Below are 17,907 nucleotides of genomic sequence, written 5' to 3'. Positions count from 1 at the left end.
TGTTGAGGATCAGCGTGGCAGATGTGTTGTAACATACACTTACCATCTGGGGGTGGCCCGTCAAGAAGTCCAGGATCCAGTTGCAGAGGAAAGCGCTTAGTCCCAGGGTCCTTAGCTTAGTGATGAGCTTTGAGGGCACTATAGTGTTGAACGCTTAGCTGTAGTCAATAGCATCCTCACGTAGGTATTCCTTTTGTCCAGGTGGGAAAGGGCAGTGTGGAGTGCGTAATCTGTGGATCTGTTGGGGCGGTATGAAAATTGGTGTGGGTCTAGGATTTATGGTATAATGGTGTTGATGTGAGCCATGACCAGCCTTTTAAAGCACTTCATGGCTACAGATGTGAGTGCTACTGGTCAGTAGTCATTTAGGCAGGTTACCTTGGTGTTCTTGGGCACAGGAACTATGGTGGTCTGCTTGAAACATGTTGGTATTAGAGACTCGGTCAGGGACAGGTTGAAAATATCAGTGAAAGACACTTGCCAGTTGTTCAACGCATGCTCTGAGTACACGTCCTGATAATCCGTCTGGCCCTGCGGCCTTGTGAATGTTTACCTATCTAAAGGTCTTACTCACATCGGAGTTCGTGATCACACAGTTGTCCGGAACAGCTGGTGCTTTCATGCATGGTTCAGTGTTGCTTCCCTCGAAGCATGCATAGAAGTAATTTAGCTCGTCTGGTAGGCTCGTGTCACTGGGCAGCTCGCGGTTATGCTTCGATGCACTTATTGATGAAGCCGGTGACTGATGTGGTGTACTCCTCAATGCCATCGGAAGAATCCCATAAAATATTATAGTCTGTGCTAATAAAATTATCCTGTAGCTTAGCATCTGTGTCATCTGACCACTTCCATATTGAGCGAGTCACTGGTACTTCCTGCTTTAGCTTTTGCTTGTAAGCAGATTTCGAGCCTACCTGGGCTCGAACTAGGGAACCTCTGCACACATCGACACTCAGCCACCCTCGAAGCATCGTTACCCATCACTCCACAAAAGCCACGACCCTTGCAGAGCAAGGGGAACAATTACTTCAAGGTCTCAGAGCGAGTGACGTCACTGATTGAAACGCTATTAGCGCGCACCCCGCTAACTAGTTAGCCATTTCATACCGGTTACACCCGACTTGAAAAAAGAAAATATAGACAGTGAGATGTTTGGCGAAATAGACCGGCATGCCTCTCCATAGGATGGGGGGAGCTCAGTGTTCCAAGGGCAAAAAGTATTTTGGGGCTAGCATTTGATGACAACTGAGCTAGCTTCCCAGAATGACATAATTAGAAAGAGGAGATTCTCATGATTAAAATGGTGTCCGACTTGAAATAATCCAAATATACACATTGCGAGATATTTGGCGAAATAGACAGACATGCCTATATTTCCCCCATAGGAAACAATGGGAAGACCGCAGAGTTCCACTATTATTTTTGTTGTTTACATTTGAACTATAAAACAACGTGAGCAGGTCTCATTGCCAACAATAGCAAAGCAGGCATTGTTATGTTCAACAATAAGCTTGGAATAGAACGTTCAGAAGGCGAGTTAGTGCCACAGTGCTCAATAGAACTAACGGCAGGGTGAAAGATGCACTTAAATAAGGCTTGTTTTTTCACGATTATTTCAAAACGACGGCAAACAGCTGGGAAATATGGTTATATTATGAAACTGGGCTCCACGCCGAATGCAATGGAATAGATTTTATCAGAAAAGAACAGTAGCACAGTAGCCTAATAAACAAATAACCATGTTTTGGTAATAAAATAAAGATAAAAGGATACTCTTTCAAAATGCAGATGTTGATTTAGTTATGGATCTATAATGAATTACTATGGGAATAAATATCACTGATTTACATAAATATTGGAACAAAGTTGTCTAATGAAGGCAAACAAATTCAGACTACTCCAATCCTGTAGCCTACTCCCGACAATCACGTTGTACAGCGCCAGATTTTCTATTCCATCCTAATGGAAACACCATAATATTAAACAAATTAATTAAGCCACATTTCTTCATATCAATCCCATATACTATGATATTACAAAAATGGTTTTAAGGCACATGAAAGTTCACATGTTCGAAAAGGCATTTCTGCCAGAAAAAAAGCATAGTTTCCTGAATCGGGTCACATATAACAATGTGCAACTTTCACCTTAAATTCTTTTGTATTTTACCCCACTTTTCTCCCCAATTTTGATCTTGTCTCATCACTGCAACTTCCCAACAAGCTCGGGAAGCGGAGGTTAGTCATGCGTCCTCCGAAACATGACCCGCCAAACCGCGCTTCTTAACACCCGCCCACTTAACCTGAAGCCAGCCACACCAATGTGTCGGAGGAAACACTGTTCACCTGAAGACCAAGGTCAGCCTGCAGGCGCCAAGGAGTCGTTAGAGCACGATGAGCCAAGTAAAGCCTCCCCCGGCCAAACCCTCCCCTAACCCGGAGGATGCTGGGCCAATTGTGCGCCACCCTATGGGACTCCTAACCACAGCCAGTTGTGATACAGCCCGGGATCGAACCCGGGTCTGTAGGGAAGCCTCTAACATGTATTTCTATTTCACTTCAGATGTGAAGAGAAATAGAATGGTAAACGCAGAGATCAGATTGGCTCCACCAGGCTAGGTTATGAAGGTGAATTTGGAAAAATCTCAAACTATTTGACCTTTGACTAGGTCAGATGCCACCAACCTGATTTAAGTGTCCTCCCTGTTCTATTTATAGGAATGCTCACAGCAAGGGCATGTCTGCGTGATGATGAGGGTTCCTTTGCTGGTCTTCTCTATGTTGCATGTTTGGCTGCAAACTGAGCATCACTCGAACAATTGCAGCAGGCAATCCTCATAAACAATGTACTTCCTCATCTTATGATGTGGCGCTGACTGGGAGGTCCTGTGACAGGGTGACACAACAGACAGCAAAGTGGTACATTGCATTTTGATATAAAGAAAGGGAAAAACTTTTGATAATGCACTTCACAACCAAAATGACCCTATTATTTATATCTGCTTGGCTGGGTAATCAACCCACTAGTTTATCAAACCTGATATTTTTTAATACAACTTCTAACATAACACACATTATCGTTGTTGTTGAAGCCATCTATGTCATCAGGGCAGTAACTCAGGTCAAGCTAATGCTAGGTCATCACTAGTTACCACAAACACAAAGTCATAAACCCCATTTCTACTATTTATCTTCTTAAAGTGTGATTGTAAACATAACCCTAACCTTAACCACACTGCTAACCTTATGCCTAACCCTAACTTTAAAGAAAGACCAAAAAGTATTCATAAAATCAATCATTTGCTAGTAACAGATGACATTCATATTCTGACCATCTCAAACTCACTTAAATAAAACCCTTAATACATGGTTATAACATCTACAGAAAAAACAGAAATGCCAAAGGTGGAGGTGTTACAGTTCATATTCAGAACCACATTCCTGTAAAGCTTAGAGTGGATCTCATGTTAAATACTCAAATCAAATGTTATTTGTCACATGCCCCAAATACAACAGGTAGACCTTGAAAATGCTTACTTAAAAGCACTTAACCAACAATGCAGTTTTAAGAAAAAAAGTCTTAAGAAATGATTTACTAAAATAAACTGAAGTAAAACATAAATGCAAAAAATAAAAGAAATAAGAAGAATACAAAAATAACACATAATTAAGGTGTAAAAATAAAATAACAGTAGTGAGGCTATACACAGTCAATGCGCGGCGGCACCGGTTAGTCAAGGTAATATGTACATGTAGGTAGAGGTAAAGTGACTATGCACGGATAATGAACAGAGAGTAGCTGCAGCGTAAAAATGGGCGTCGGGGGGAATGGAAACAGTCAGGGTAGCCATTTGATTAGCTGTTCAGGGGTTTTCTGACTTGGGGCTAAAAGCTGTTAAGAATTCTTTTGGACCTAGACTTGGCGCTGTTGAAGTATTATAGCTACAGGTTCATCTGCCTCACCAAAAGCCCATTCTGGTGGGAAGCTGCTATAGACCACCAAGTGCTAGCAGTCAGTATCTTGATAACATGTGTTAAACACAGTGTAGGTTGGAAAAAGTATGTGAACCCTGCTAATGACTTCTCAAAAAGCTAATTGGAGTCAGGAGTCAGCTAGCCTGGAGTCCAATTAATGAGACGAGATTGGATATGTTGGTAAGAGCTGCCTTGCCCAATAAAAAACACACAACATTTGAGTTTGCTGTTCACAAGAAGCATTGCCTGATGTGAACCATACCTCGAACAAAAGAGATGTCAGATCTCAGTTCAGCACTATTGCTACTCTCCGTAGGAGTGGCCGTCCTGCAAAGATGACTGCAAGAGCACAGCACAGAATGCTCAATGAGGTTAAGAAGAATCCTAGAGTGTCAGCTAAAGACATATAGAAATCTTTGGAACATGCTAACATCTCTGTTGACGAGACTATGATACGTAAAACACTAAACAATAATGGTGTTCATGGGAGGACACCATGGAAGAGGCCACTGTGGAAGAGGCCACCATGGAAGAGGCCACAAAAGTGCACCTGGATGTTCCACAGTGCCACTGGCAAAATATTATGTGGACAGATGAAATTACAGTTGAGTTGGTTGGAAGGAACACACAACACTATGTGTGGAGAAAAAAAGGCACAGCACACCAATATCAAAACCTCATCCCAACTATAAAGCATCATAGTTTGGGCCTGCTTTGCCGCCTCAGGGCCTGGACAGATTGCCATCATCGACGGAAAAATGATTTCCCAAGTTTATCAAGACATTTTGCAGGAGAATGTTAGGCTATCTATCCGCCAATTGAAGCTCAACAGAAGTTGGGTGATGCAAGAGGACAACGACTCAAAACACAGGAGTAAATCAACAACAGAATGGCTTCAACAGAAGAAAATACGACTTCTGAAGTGGCCCAGTCAGAGTCCTGACCTCAACCCGATTGAGATGCTGTGGCATGACCTCAAGAGAGCAGTTCACACCAGACATCCCAAGGATATTGCTGAACTGAAACAGTTTTGTAAAGAGGAATGGTCCAAAATTCCTCTTGACCATTGTGCAGGTCTGATCCGCAACTACAGAAAACGTTTGGTTGAGGTTATTGCTGCCAAAGGAGGGTCAAACAGTTATTAAAATCCAAGGGTTCACATACTTTTCCCACCCTGCACTGTGAATATTTACACGGTGTGTTCAATAAAGACAATAAAAACATATAATTGGTTGTGTTATTAGACTGTGTTTGTCTATTGTTGTGACCTAGATGAAGTTCAGATCAAATTTTATGACCAATTTATGCAGAAATCCAGGTATTTCCAAAGGGTTCACATACTTTTTCTTGCCACTGTATATATATGCATAATTTAACATAAAATCCCTCACCTACAGTAACTCTAGAACCAGTCAAGCTAAAGACACCAAAACAACTTTTAGATGTTCAGTCTATCCTAACTTCACATTCTTAAAACTTTGAACAACTTTAATTATAGAAATGGACTTTAATTATAAACATTTGCATAAATGAACATACCTAGAGACACCATTTTCTTCAGGAAATGTACTTTTCTAGTTGAATTATTTATTTTATACAGTCATTATTGCTCTTCTTTATCAAAGGTGTTTATCATTTCAGACCCCACTGTATATATACAGTATACAAACAAGGAAACAGAAGTGAGAGGCGAAAAACACATAGCCATTTATTTAAATATGTTGGTAAACCATTGTATAAAAGTGATAATGCCCTTTTTGTAAGTTTTTTCAGATAGTTATTGTGAAAAAGGTAAGTATATTTAAGGGATAATGCCCGAGAAGTCAGTGTTTGGAGGATACAGTTGAAGTCGGAAGTGTAACGGCCGTTGGTGGAAGAAGGAGAAGAGGACCAAAGAGCAGCGTGGTACGTATTCATAATGATTTTAATAAAGATGAATACTGGAACAAAAACAACAAACCGACAAACGAACAGTTCTGCAGTAGTGCTGGACAGGTGGGAGCACCTGTAGGGAGAAGACGGAGTGACAGCCTGGTGCAGGTGGCTGCCCCCGGAGGGCTGGTGCGTGGAGGTGTCACCGGATAGACCGGACCGTGAAGGCGCACTGAAGCTCTTGAGCACCGAGCCTGCCCAACCTTACCTGGTTGAATGCTCCCCGTAGCCAGGCCAGTGTGGCGAGGTGGAATAGCCCGCACTGGGCTGTGCTGGCGAACCAGGGACACCCTGCGTAAGGCTGGTGCCATGTACACCGGCCCGAGGAGACGCACTGGAGACCAGATGCGCTGAGCCGGCTTCATGGCACCTGGCTCGATGCCCACTCTAGCCCGGCCATTACGAGGCGCTGCAATGTACCGCACCGGGCTATGCACACGCACCGGGGACAACGTGCGCATCACGGCATAACACGGTGCCTGCCCGGTCCCTCTCGCTCTCCGGTAAGCACAGGGAGTTGGCTCAGGTCTCCTACCTGACTTAGCCACACTCCCCATGTGCCCCCCCAAGAAATCTTTGGGGCTGCCTCTCAGGCTTCCAACCGCGCCGCCGCGCTGCCTCCTCATACCACCGCCTCTCAGCTTTCGCTGCCTCCAGCTCAGCCTTGGGGCGGTGATATTCTCCAGCATGTGCCCATGGTCACTTGCCGTCCAGAATCTCCTCCCATGTCCAGGAGTCATGCGCTTCCGGCCGCTGCTGCTGCTGCCCATTACCACGCTGCTTGGTCCTTTCTTGGTGGGTGGTTCTGTAACGCTTGTCGTCTGGGGAAGGAGAGGAGGACCCAGGTGCAGCAAAACACTAAACAGGAAACAACCACCCACAAAACACAATGGAAAACATACCTACATATGGTTCTCAATCAGGGACAACGATTGACAGCTGCCTCTGATTGAGAACCATACCAGGCCAAACACAGAAATAGAAAAACATAGACAAACTAACATAGACAACCCACCCAACTCACGCCCTGACCATACTAAAACAAAAGACAAAACAAAAGAACTAAGGTCAGAACGTGACAACGTGACAGGCCCGTTTGCTTCCATTAAGTTCTTAGTGAATATAACATTGTTACATTGACCTGTAGTTACAACTGTGATACTTGTTTGTGGTTTGTGTAATCACACATGAAAATGCTTACACATATGAAATTTGCAAACAAAGCGGAAATAAATCGTTTTAAGCTTCTCCTTAGTCTGGAATGAAATACCATTGAAGTACATGGTTTTAATGCCACCTGTTATGAAGGGGGTTCCTGCTCAGAATCTCTTGGTCTTCCTGGGGTACTCCTGCCTGGTGATGGCCTCAGTAGTGACCACTAGGGGAGCAGTCTCCTCAGTGTAGGGTGAAAGGGAATGGGTGAGTGTGGCTACGCAAGTGCCAGTGTGTGTCAAATCAAAGTTTATTGGTCGCATACACAGTTTAGCAGATATTATAGCGGGTGCAGTGAAGTGCTTATGTTACTAGCTCCTAACAATGCAGTAAAATGTCAATCAAGTTTACAAATAATACCAAATAAATTAATCAAGAAACCAATCAAGAAACATCAGAATTAATCTAATTAACAACCCAAATATCTCTGTAACAGTAATCCAAATGCATTCTATCCATATGTACACCAGAATAATTTTCACAAGATATTAAACGAAGAATGGTATGAACAGCATTAGATATATTAGAGTGAGCTATATCAAGATTCCAGTACATAAATAAATATGTGGTGTGTATAATTAGTAGAAATATTAGAATGAGCTATGTCGAGAAATACACAGTGTGAAACAGGAAGTGTACAGTGGTTGAATGTCTCAATAACATGCATTGGCTGTGTGTGTGTGTGTGTGTGTGTGTGTGTGTGTGTGTGTGTGTGTGTGTGTGTGTGTGTGTGCGTGCGTGCGTGCGTGCGTGCGTGTGCGTGTGTGTGTGTGTGATAGCTTGCAATGGTGTAAAGTACCTATATAAAATTACTTTAAAGTATTACTTATGTCGTTTTTCTGGGGTGTCTGTACTTTCGTTTTCTATTTATATTCTTGACAACTTTTACTTTTACTTCACTACATTCCTAAAGAAAATAATGTACTTTTTACTCCCTGACACCCTAAAGTACTCATTACATTTTGAATGCTTAGCAGGACAGGACAATGGTCCAATTCAGGCAGGTATCAAGAGAAAATCCCTGGTCATCCCTACTGCCTCCTATCTGGTGGACTCACTAAACACAAATGCTTTGTTTGTAAATTATGTCTGAGTGTTGGAGTGTGCCCCAAGCTCTCTGTAAATAAAAAATTAAATGGTGCCCCCAAATATAATAAGCTTGTCTTACTCTATTGTTTGTAAGCAAGTGTAATTGTAAGCAAACACGGTTTAGCCTCGAAACATAGTTAAAACTACATAGATTGTCAGCTATAGACAGCTCTGTTTCTGAATTTTGGAGTGGTTACATTTCTCCAGCCCCATCACTCAGCCTGTACACCAAGACAGTGGCAGGTGTCCATTTTGTTTTGGTTTGAACTACAGATTGCCCCTTTAACAACCTGTATGTGTTGATACATTGATGTTCTGATCTAATTTACACAGTAGATAAAAAATAATTTCTGGTCACATTCATCAGATTAGCATTTTCATCTGAAATTTGCAGGAGTAAAACCATGTCTGCATGAGGACCATCCACTCTATAGACAAACTACATGGATGTAGAAAGTCCATAATCATCACTACTTTTTAGGAACATGTTGAATATTACATTTTATTGACATATTTAACTGTCTAGATCCCAGAAACACATAGTGATACGACAATAGAGACGCACGATGTCCGTTATTCATTAGCAGTGAATGCAGATCTCGATTTAGTCTTGGTCCTCTTCTTTTCTCCAGTCTTGCAGCAGATGCTTTCTTTTCCTCTGCGTTTCTCTTTGCATTTCTCCTCCTTTTTGCCTCCCGTAACCACCTGTAATAAGGTAAATGGTAGAGTGTTTCCTATCCATAAGCCAACCAGATGGTTATTTTGTTTGGGCACCTCATTCAAGAAACACAACAAAGATCACTTACTCTACAAAACTTGTAGGAAATATTTCATCTGATGTGTGTGTGTTTGTCTGTGCGAATGTTTTGTGCGTGCGGCAGAGGAGGATGGTGGGTGGGAGAAGAATATAGCAGGATGGGCTCAATGTAATGGCTGGAATGGAATGAATGGAAAGGTATCAAAAACATCGACTTGTGTTTTATACCAATCCATCCTTCTATTACTCTGGCCACTAGCCTAGCACCTCACTGTGTGTGTGTGTGTGTGTGTGTGTTTCTTGGTCTAACAGGATGTGATGGAATAAGTGTGAATAGGCTGCCCTTCACAATGAGCCACAGTACACAACACATTAGCCCAGAAATGACTCAGATGCTACATCAGTGTCTATGTAGCAGGCTTATCCATGAGACTAGTGTAAAATGTTTTGTGGTTAAATTATATAGAGTATTTTTGCTTTCTTCCATTTCTTAATTACTATACAATCATCAAGTTCACCTTTAATATGTTACAATAATACCAAACATCAACAAAAACACATATACTGTATGTACACCTCCCAACACATATATATACATAGTATACAGTATACAAACAAGGAAACAGAAGTATGAGGCAGGAAACTCACAGCTCTTTTAATAGCAATAGTTGTGACGTACAAAGAGACAGAGCCAAACCATCAGCCTACACAGAAAAACCACCACAAAGATACATTGATAAAGGGACAGATATCACATCACACACTTGTACACTGTAAACCAGGGTTGCAATGGTGCTCAGGATAGAGGTTGTTGTTAACCCTTTTGTAGCTTTCTTCAGATAGTTATTATGAAATAGATAAGTATATAATTCAATAAATATGTCAATAGTTACCATTTTGAAGATTTACATATTTGTTAGAAGGCACTAGTCTATGATAACCAGTGCCTGAAGAAATAATGGTAGCTTACGTTGGAGGGCGATAGTAGAAATGAAGTGATACTGTAAAAAGCATCTGCTAAATGTCATATATTATTCTATTATTATTATATCTTAGTTGGTTACATTTTTCCAGGGGGTCCACTGGCTCCAGGGGGAAGGGACCAGGGGGTCTCTGGAGCGGGCCCTCAGCTTACTGACCCCTCTCGGTATGAGAGGATTCATAGAGTGCTCCTCCTAGAGAGAGTAAGGCAAAGGAGAGAGAGTTATGGTTTCATTCCAAAATTCCAGTGTGTGTCAATGTGTGCATAAGCTTGCATGTGTGTGTGTGTGTGTGTGTGTGTGTTGTACCTTTCCGTTGTCTTTAAAAATGTATCCTATCTGGTGCTCCAGAGGGAAGTAGCTGGGCGGACAGTTCCAGGTGGCTGGCGGTTCTACTTTCACCTTCAATCTCTGATCCATCACCTGGCACTTCATCCCTGCAGGACTGTCTGGCTGGACTGTGGACATGTATATAATAGGCAGGGGTATATTTATTAGTGCACAATGCAGCAAAAAGGTTGCCCCGAAGCGAAACATTTTACATTGGAAAAACGAAAACAAGCATATAGGACAAATTCACGTAGATTTCCGGTCCATTTGCTTCCGTTAGCTTCCTTGTGAATTCAACGTTGTTACATAGACCTGTGATACTTGTTTTTGGTTTGGGTAATCACACATAACATTCTTACACACATGAGATTTGCAAACAAACGGAAATGAATTGTGTTTTAAGCCTTTCCTTACTCTCAAGTACCATGGAAGTACTTGGTTTTAATACCACCTGTTACGTAGGTGGATACACTCACCAATGTCGTGTAGGTAGAACCTCTTAGTCTTCCTGAGGTACTCCTGCCTGGCGATGGCCTCAACAGTGACCACTAGGGGAGCGGCCTCCTCAGTGTAGGGTGAAAGCGAATGTGTCAGTTCAAACTCCAACCCTCCATCTTGGAGGCTGGTCGTTGGGTACACCCAGGTGCAAGATTCCTGGCTGTCAGTACTGGAGACACATACAGAGGTAGAGTTTTAATTTGAGGGAGTTTGCTACAGCAGGAAAATAATCCTGCAGCGACAGGAAATGTGAATTTTTATGTGGATTCTAATTAATGGACATTTTAATTTCAAAGTGGAAATTACTAACTTTTAGAAGCCTTGTTAAAACTAATAGACTTTAAGTTTGAAATTCTCAGCAACAAAAGAGTGCTCAAATTAATATCCTACATCTGTACAGTGCACATCAGATTAAATAAGAATGTCTGTCTGTGTCTGAATAAAAACGATGAAAAAGGCTACGTTTGTATGTGTATGTGTGTGTGTGTGCGTGTGTGTATGTGTTACTTACCAGTCATGGCCCAGCCCAAGACGGACAGCTGTGAATTCACTGTGGGTCCAGCTACAGTTAAAGGTGCAGCCATAAGACTTGGCCCGACAGCTGATTAAATAATCTACAGAGAGAGGCAGAGCATACACACACATACATACACACACACACACACACATAGACACACACACACACACACATACACATACAAACATGAACAACCAGACATGTGGTAGAGACATGTGGGCAATAAACTCTCTCTCTGTCACAAACACACACACCGTCCTGTTCCTCTGGGTCCTTCAGCTCCTCCAGTAGATAGATGGATCCTAGTTTCTTGTCTCCATCCCAGCAGCTGTATTCTCCATACCAGTCCACCTCATTCAGTATCAGGTTACGGCCTTGGACCTGAGCTTTGTCTAAATCCTCAGTCTCTCCCTCGTACTTCCACGTCATAGCTCCAGAGAATGCCGTGGGACATGTCAGAGTCACCAAATTGTCCCCCTTATCAACTATGTCTACAGGGGCGCACGCACACACACACACGCACGCACGCACACACACACACACACACTTCAATTAGATCCACAATGGCTTCAATTAGATCCACAATAAAACACTGAGAGTACAGTATACATAAAGAGATACAGGCAGAAACCATTGATACTTACAATCAGGAACACACACAGCTCAGAGATAAAGAGAGAAACACACACATACAAACACACACTCACAGAGTTCATGGAAGGAGGTGAGACCATTCACTCTCGGTAGAATAACACAGAGGAGCATGATGAGCCATGGTACGACAGTCATCTGGAGAGGAAAGAAAGTACAGGGGGGAGAGAAAGTCACACCGTATACAGGAGTAGGGTGAAGATGACCGTAGAGATACTAATCTAACATCAGTTTACTGTTTCACCCTAATGGTTAGGGTTAGGACATCTGGAGAGTAAGCAGACCACAGATCAGTTAACTGTTTCACCCTAATGGTTATGGTTAGGACTACTGGAGAGTAAGCAGACCACAGATCAGTTTACTGTTTCACCCTAATGGTTAGGGTTAGGACTTCTGGAGAGTAAGCAGACTACAGAGCAGTTTACTGTTTCACCCTAATGGATAAGGTTAGGACTTCTGGAGAGTAAGCAGACCACAGATCAGTTTACTGTTTTACCCTAATGGGTTAGGGTTAGGACTTCTGGAGAGTAAACAGACTATAGATCTGTGCCTATGGGAAGCCTTTACCTGGAGTTACCTGGATTTATCCTATTCTAATCATAATTATATGACAAACTAGCCAGTACCTAATCCGAACTTGTTTTTTGGGGAATTCATTAAAGCAATTTGCTCCACTTGGCCTACATATGGCATTATTTATACCAGTTACTCAATGTGATTAATTATTGGAAGGAAGTACAAGAAACTTTATTGTTACAGCATTATAATTCTTAAGTAAATAATAGCTAACAAACAGGACTGACTACGCAGGACTGTAAAATAAAACATAGGCATATCTATATTAACCCTGTGAGATAATATAGATTGGATAATGTTTAGCCAGGTCCATAATTATGGATGATGAGCTGAGACTGTATAAAGATGAGCAAAAATGATTTTATGAAATAAATAATACAAATACTGAGCTATATTGTATGCTAAAAAAAATTGTAAATTATATTATTATACTAATACAATTGCTCAAAGAAATACATTTTGTTTAATAAAAAATATCTAAAAAAGATAGGAGTCAAAATTATTGGCATCGCTGTATTCAATTCTCTAGCCCACTCCCCTTGTGAGGATAAAGACACTGAGCCTTTTTCTAAAATGTTTTATGAGCTTGGAGAACACATTGAGGCGGCAGGTGTCCTAGTGGTTAGAGTGTTGGACTTGTAACCGAAAGGTTGCAAGATTGAATCCCAGAGCTGACAAGGTAAAAATCAGATGTTCTGCCCCTGAACAAGGCAGTTAACCCACTGTTCCTAGGCTGTCATCGAAAATAAGAATTTGTTCTTAAAACTTCTTAGGGCTAAGACCCCTTTTTTCTCCACTTCCTGTCTGAATGACATGCCCAAAGTAAAGCATATAATTGGTACCATTGGAAAGAAAACACTTTGAAGTTTGCAGAAATGTTAAAATATTGTAGGAGAATATTACACAATAGATATGGTAGGATAAAATCCAACCTGAATTTTTTTTGAGAGAGACCATCCTCTTACAATGGCAAGTATAAGGGCATACTGAAAATTAGCTCCGTGGATGCCATTCCTATGGCTTCCACAAGGTGTCAGCAGTTTTAGTAGGACGCAGTCTTGGAAATTTGTGTTTGCGCGTGCCTTGAAGACAGGACCTGCTAAAATCGGTTTCCTATTGAACATACTTCTTTCTGTAAGAAATTATAGTTTGACTACATGTTAGCGTATCTGAGGAGTAAATAGAAACATATTTTGACTTGTTGAAACAAAGTTTATAGGGGTAGATTTTTGGATTCCTTTCTCTGCAAGTTGAATGAGTGGATTACTCAAATCGATGGCGCCAACTAAACAGACTTTTTGGGATATAAAAAGGATTTTATTTAACAAAACGACACTACATGTTATAGCTGGGACCCTTTGGATGACAAATCAGAGGAAGATTTTCAAAAGGTAAGTGAATATTTAATCGCTATTTGTGAATTTGCCGGTGGAGAAAATATTTTGACGTGGGGTGATGTCCTCAAACAATCGCATGGCATGTTTTCGCTGTAATAGATACTGTAAATCGGACAGTGTAGTTAGATTAACAAGAATTTAAGCTTTCAACCGATATAAGACACTTGTGTGTACCTAAATGTTTAATATCCATCATTTTTATGATTATTTATTTGAATTGCGCGCCCTCCAGTTTCACCGGAAGTTGTCCCGGTAGCGGGATGCCTAGCCCCATTAACTGACTTGCTTAGTTAAATTAAGGTAAAAAATATATAATTCATTGGAAGGGATCTTAGACAATTCCTCCATACAGAAACTTTCCAGATCCTTGATATAATGTGTCTGCTCTTATGGACTGCCCCCTTCTACTTTCAAACCATAGGTTATCAATGATGTTCAAGTCCAGAGACTGAGATGGCCATTACAAAAAGTTGATTTTGTGGTCAATTAACCATTTCTTTGCGGATTGTGATTATAGCCTGGGGTTATTTTCTTGCTGGAAAATCCACTTGGCAACCAGATGGTAAAGTTGGTAAAGTTCATGATGCCGTTGACCCTAATATGTGGAAGTAAAATAGCACCTTAACATCAAAGATCCACCAGCTTATTTTACAGTTGGTATGAGGTACTTTTCTGCATATGCTTCCATTTTTCGACTCCAAATCCACCGCTGGTGTGCATGGCCAAAGAGCACTATTTTCATGTCATCTATAGCTCAGTATTTGTATTACTTATTTTATGCAGTCTTTTTTGTTCATCTTTAATTGTGGACCTGACTGTAGCCATTCGCTGAAAAACATTACACACCCAGACTCCAGAAAGAGGTAGAGCAGGCAAACTCTGATATAAAGCTTGAATTAGGAACCTTGGATATGCTCTCAAATATAATAGATCATCATACAAACATACACTGAATATACCAAATATTAGAAACACCTTCCCTGTGGAACGCTTTAGACACCTTGTAGAGTCCATGCCCAGACGAATTGAGGATGTTTCAATATTAATATTGAAAACATCCTCAATTCATCCGTATTGAAAACATCCTCAATTCGTCGGGGCATGGGCTCTACAAGGTGTCAAAAGCGTTCCACAGGGATGCTGGCCCATGTTGACTCCAATGCTTCCCAATGTCGTGTCAAGTTGGCTGGATGTCCTCTGGGTGGTGGACCATTATTGATACACATGGGAAACTGTTCAGCATGAAAAACCCAGCAGCGTTGCAGTTTTTGACACAAACCAGTACGCCTGGCACCTACTACCATACCCCGTTCAAAGGCACTTACATTTTTGTGTTGCCCATTCACCCTCTGAATAGCACACATACACAATCCATGTCTCCTCCCCTTCATGTTCACTGATTGAAGTGAATTTAACAAGTGACATCAATAAGGAATCTTAGCTTTCACCTGCATTCACCTGGTTAGTCTATATCATGGACAGAGCAGGTGTTCCCAATGTTTGTATACTCAGTGTATAAAATATATCACGTGGTGATATAATCGTTGGGTAGGATTTAGCCTACTGAAGGTTTGCACCATGCCAAAAGTTTGTAACTGCTTTTTTCCTAAAGGGGAATTAAGCCTAATTAAACACAGAATATAGAATTTCAATTAAAAGTTAAATGCAAACTACAGTACATCCTGCCATAGCCTTTGATGAGCCTACATGAACACAGAAAATTAGCTATTCATTGAATGCAAAAAAAATATTTACTGAAATGTAATAACCTATGTTTTCAGTTCTAATTAATACATTTCCCATTGAATTGGTTCACAGCCCATAAGTTTGCTCAGGTCTTGCGCTTACCGTTATGCTGAAGTTGCGCTGGTCACGTTGATAAATTGTTGGCAGTCTGCTAGGTCAAGCTTGAAACAAAGAGTCAACTTGAGTTTCTCTAATTTTCTGAAAGTCCTTCTGTTTTATATGTTTGGCTACTGTGTGCTATTCAGCCTCTGCCCACACATCTTTGCCACGGACTTTTGGAAGATTAGAGGGTGGGTGGGGATTTGGGGGAGGATGAAGTTGGGTGCAATTCATAAGTAAACTATTAGTACTAGTAGAACTGTGTGTGCATGTGTGTGTGGGTATGTGTTGGTTTGTGTGTACGTACACATGCACCACAGTTCCATCTGAGATTAGGATCTTTAATGGTGTGACGTGTGAGGGAGTTGTAGCGATGGTCGTCAACAAAATATTTTCAGAAGAAAACCCTCCAGTTCGGGGCACTCCCTACACCCACCCCATACTCCCCTCTATCATACAGCAATGTCATCTCTCCTTGCTTTCTTTTTTATTACCAATATTTCATTTATTTTGTTCCTTTTTTGGTCAGGGATACAGCAGGTACAATATTCATATTCACATCAGATAATATTTACATATATTATTTAATTTTTCATTAAATATTTTCTATATATATTTCACCTGACCTTCTTTCATTTTCTCTTCTTTAGCATTCAACACTTGTGTCATACATAGATTAATTTGCAAGTCAAACTAGTTTTTGAGGAAACATGTCCACATGAGGCTTTTTATCTTTTATCTCTCACAGTACAGTTTCTGTCTCAGCCTTATGAGGTTTATTTTAGATGGGTGGAACTAGAGAACTAACTACTGACCCCAAACACACACACACACATATGCACACACACACACGTACACACACACACACACACATTAAATCATAATTCACATGTTCAATGTCTATGGGTCTTTTGTTCAGAGAGAACTCCACACGCCTCACTACGACATTATATTTTTATACATTCATAGTGTGTGTGTGTGTGTGTGTGTGTGTGTGTGTGTGTGTGTGTGTGTGTGTGTGTGTGTGTGTGTGTGTGTGTGTGTGTGTGTGTGTGTGTGTGTGTGTGTGTGTGTGTGTGTGTGTGTGTGTGTGTGTGTGTGTGTGTGTGTGTGTGCACTTTCACCACAGTTCCATCTGAGATTAGATCTTTAAAGTTGTGACGTGTGAGGGTGTTGTATTGATTCTCGTCAATCAAATATTTTTAGAGGAAAACCCTCCGGTTTGGGGCACGGTGTGCACACAAGGCCTGCGCCAAACTTAATCAGTTGGATGGGCATTTGATTTGCATAGTATTTTTCACAGGACCTCCACATTTTCTTAACGGGTTTTATAGTGAAGACATGTAAAAATGCTTTTTAATGCGGCATAAACACAACCGGTCATGTTTTCATCTGATTGTGAAACAAATCACTTCATAAGTGGTGCATCAAGTTAAAACCTCTTGCAGCTCCCCCCCCCCCCCCCTCCCCCTCCCCTACTTGGTGCAATTTCCGCCTGAAGACATACCCAAATCTAACAGCCTGTAGCTCAGGCATAGAACCAAGGATATGCATATTCTTGGTACCATTTGAAAGAAAATACTCTGAAGTTTGTGTAAATGTGAATTGAATGTAGGAGAATAACACACAATAGATCTGGTTTAGATGAAACAATAAAAAAAACATGTTTATTTTTGTATTTTTGTATTATCATCTTTAAAATGAACAAGATAAAACAAACATTCAGATAGGATGATGGGGACAATTTGTGAAAAATATAAGAGGGCAACAGTACTTGTGCAGAGTTTCAGAATGATAACTTCCAAAATGAGTGTGCTTACATGACATTTATCATGAAGTCACCCAGGTGTCCCACACAAGTAGCCCAAATGTACCCAAGTGGCCAAATTGGTGAAGGTATACATTTTGAAACAAATAACTATATACAAAATACCAAAATGGTATTCTGACACCCCCCCCAAAAAAAGAATTGAGGGGAAAAAAAGAAAAGGAAAAGAAAAAAAAAGTATTATTGGTTTTAAAATATATGAAAAAAAATATATATATACATTTACAAAATGGGTAACTATTTACACACTTTCAATATTTGGAAGACCCTCAGTCCTCTATCAAATCAAATCTATTTATATAGCCCCACCCTAAAACCCCA

At 40.9% G+C, this 17,907-nt stretch overlaps 1 protein-coding gene across 1 annotated transcript; it reads right to left on the bottom strand.

Annotated features, from left to right (window-relative positions):
* Positions 1-8,697: 8,697 nt before the first annotated feature.
* On the bottom strand, positions 8,698-16,042 carry il12b2 (interleukin 12B 2). The gene is made up of 8 exons (XM_029638531.2): positions 15,762-16,042; positions 11,997-12,078; positions 11,544-11,780; positions 11,284-11,386; positions 10,751-10,941; positions 10,254-10,402; positions 10,029-10,139; positions 8,698-8,912 (listed from the first exon to the last, which is right to left on the bottom strand). Exons 2-8 carry the CDS (start codon positions 12,076-12,078, stop codon positions 8,781-8,783), a joined length of 1,005 nt encoding a protein of 334 aa, XP_029494391.1. The 5' UTR covers positions 15,762-16,042; the 3' UTR covers positions 8,698-8,780.
* Positions 16,043-17,907: the final 1,865 nt, after the last annotated feature.

This window comes from Oncorhynchus nerka, linkage group LG27 (genome assembly GCF_034236695.1).
Source record: "Oncorhynchus nerka isolate Pitt River linkage group LG27, Oner_Uvic_2.0, whole genome shotgun sequence".
NCBI classification, from domain to species: Eukaryota; Metazoa; Chordata; class Actinopteri; order Salmoniformes; family Salmonidae; genus Oncorhynchus; species Oncorhynchus nerka.
The sequence above is the reverse complement of the archived record's forward strand: the minus strand, read 5'-3'. Positions and strand labels throughout refer to the sequence as shown.

Bases quoted from the DNA above. Each gene is read 5' to 3' on its own strand.
- il12b2 (XM_029638531.2), bottom strand. From the start codon at position 12,078: ATGACTGTCGTACCATGGCTCATCATGCTCCTCTGTGTTATTCTACCG. The intron at 10,403-10,750 runs GTGAGTGTATCC...ACATGTCCACAG, and splicing joins GTTCTACCTACACGACATTG to TCCAGCCAGACAGTCCTGCA. The intron at 8,913-10,028 runs GTAACCAACTAA...ACCTTATTACAG, and splicing joins AGTGGACCCCCTGGAAAAAT to GTGGTTACGGGAGGCAAAAA.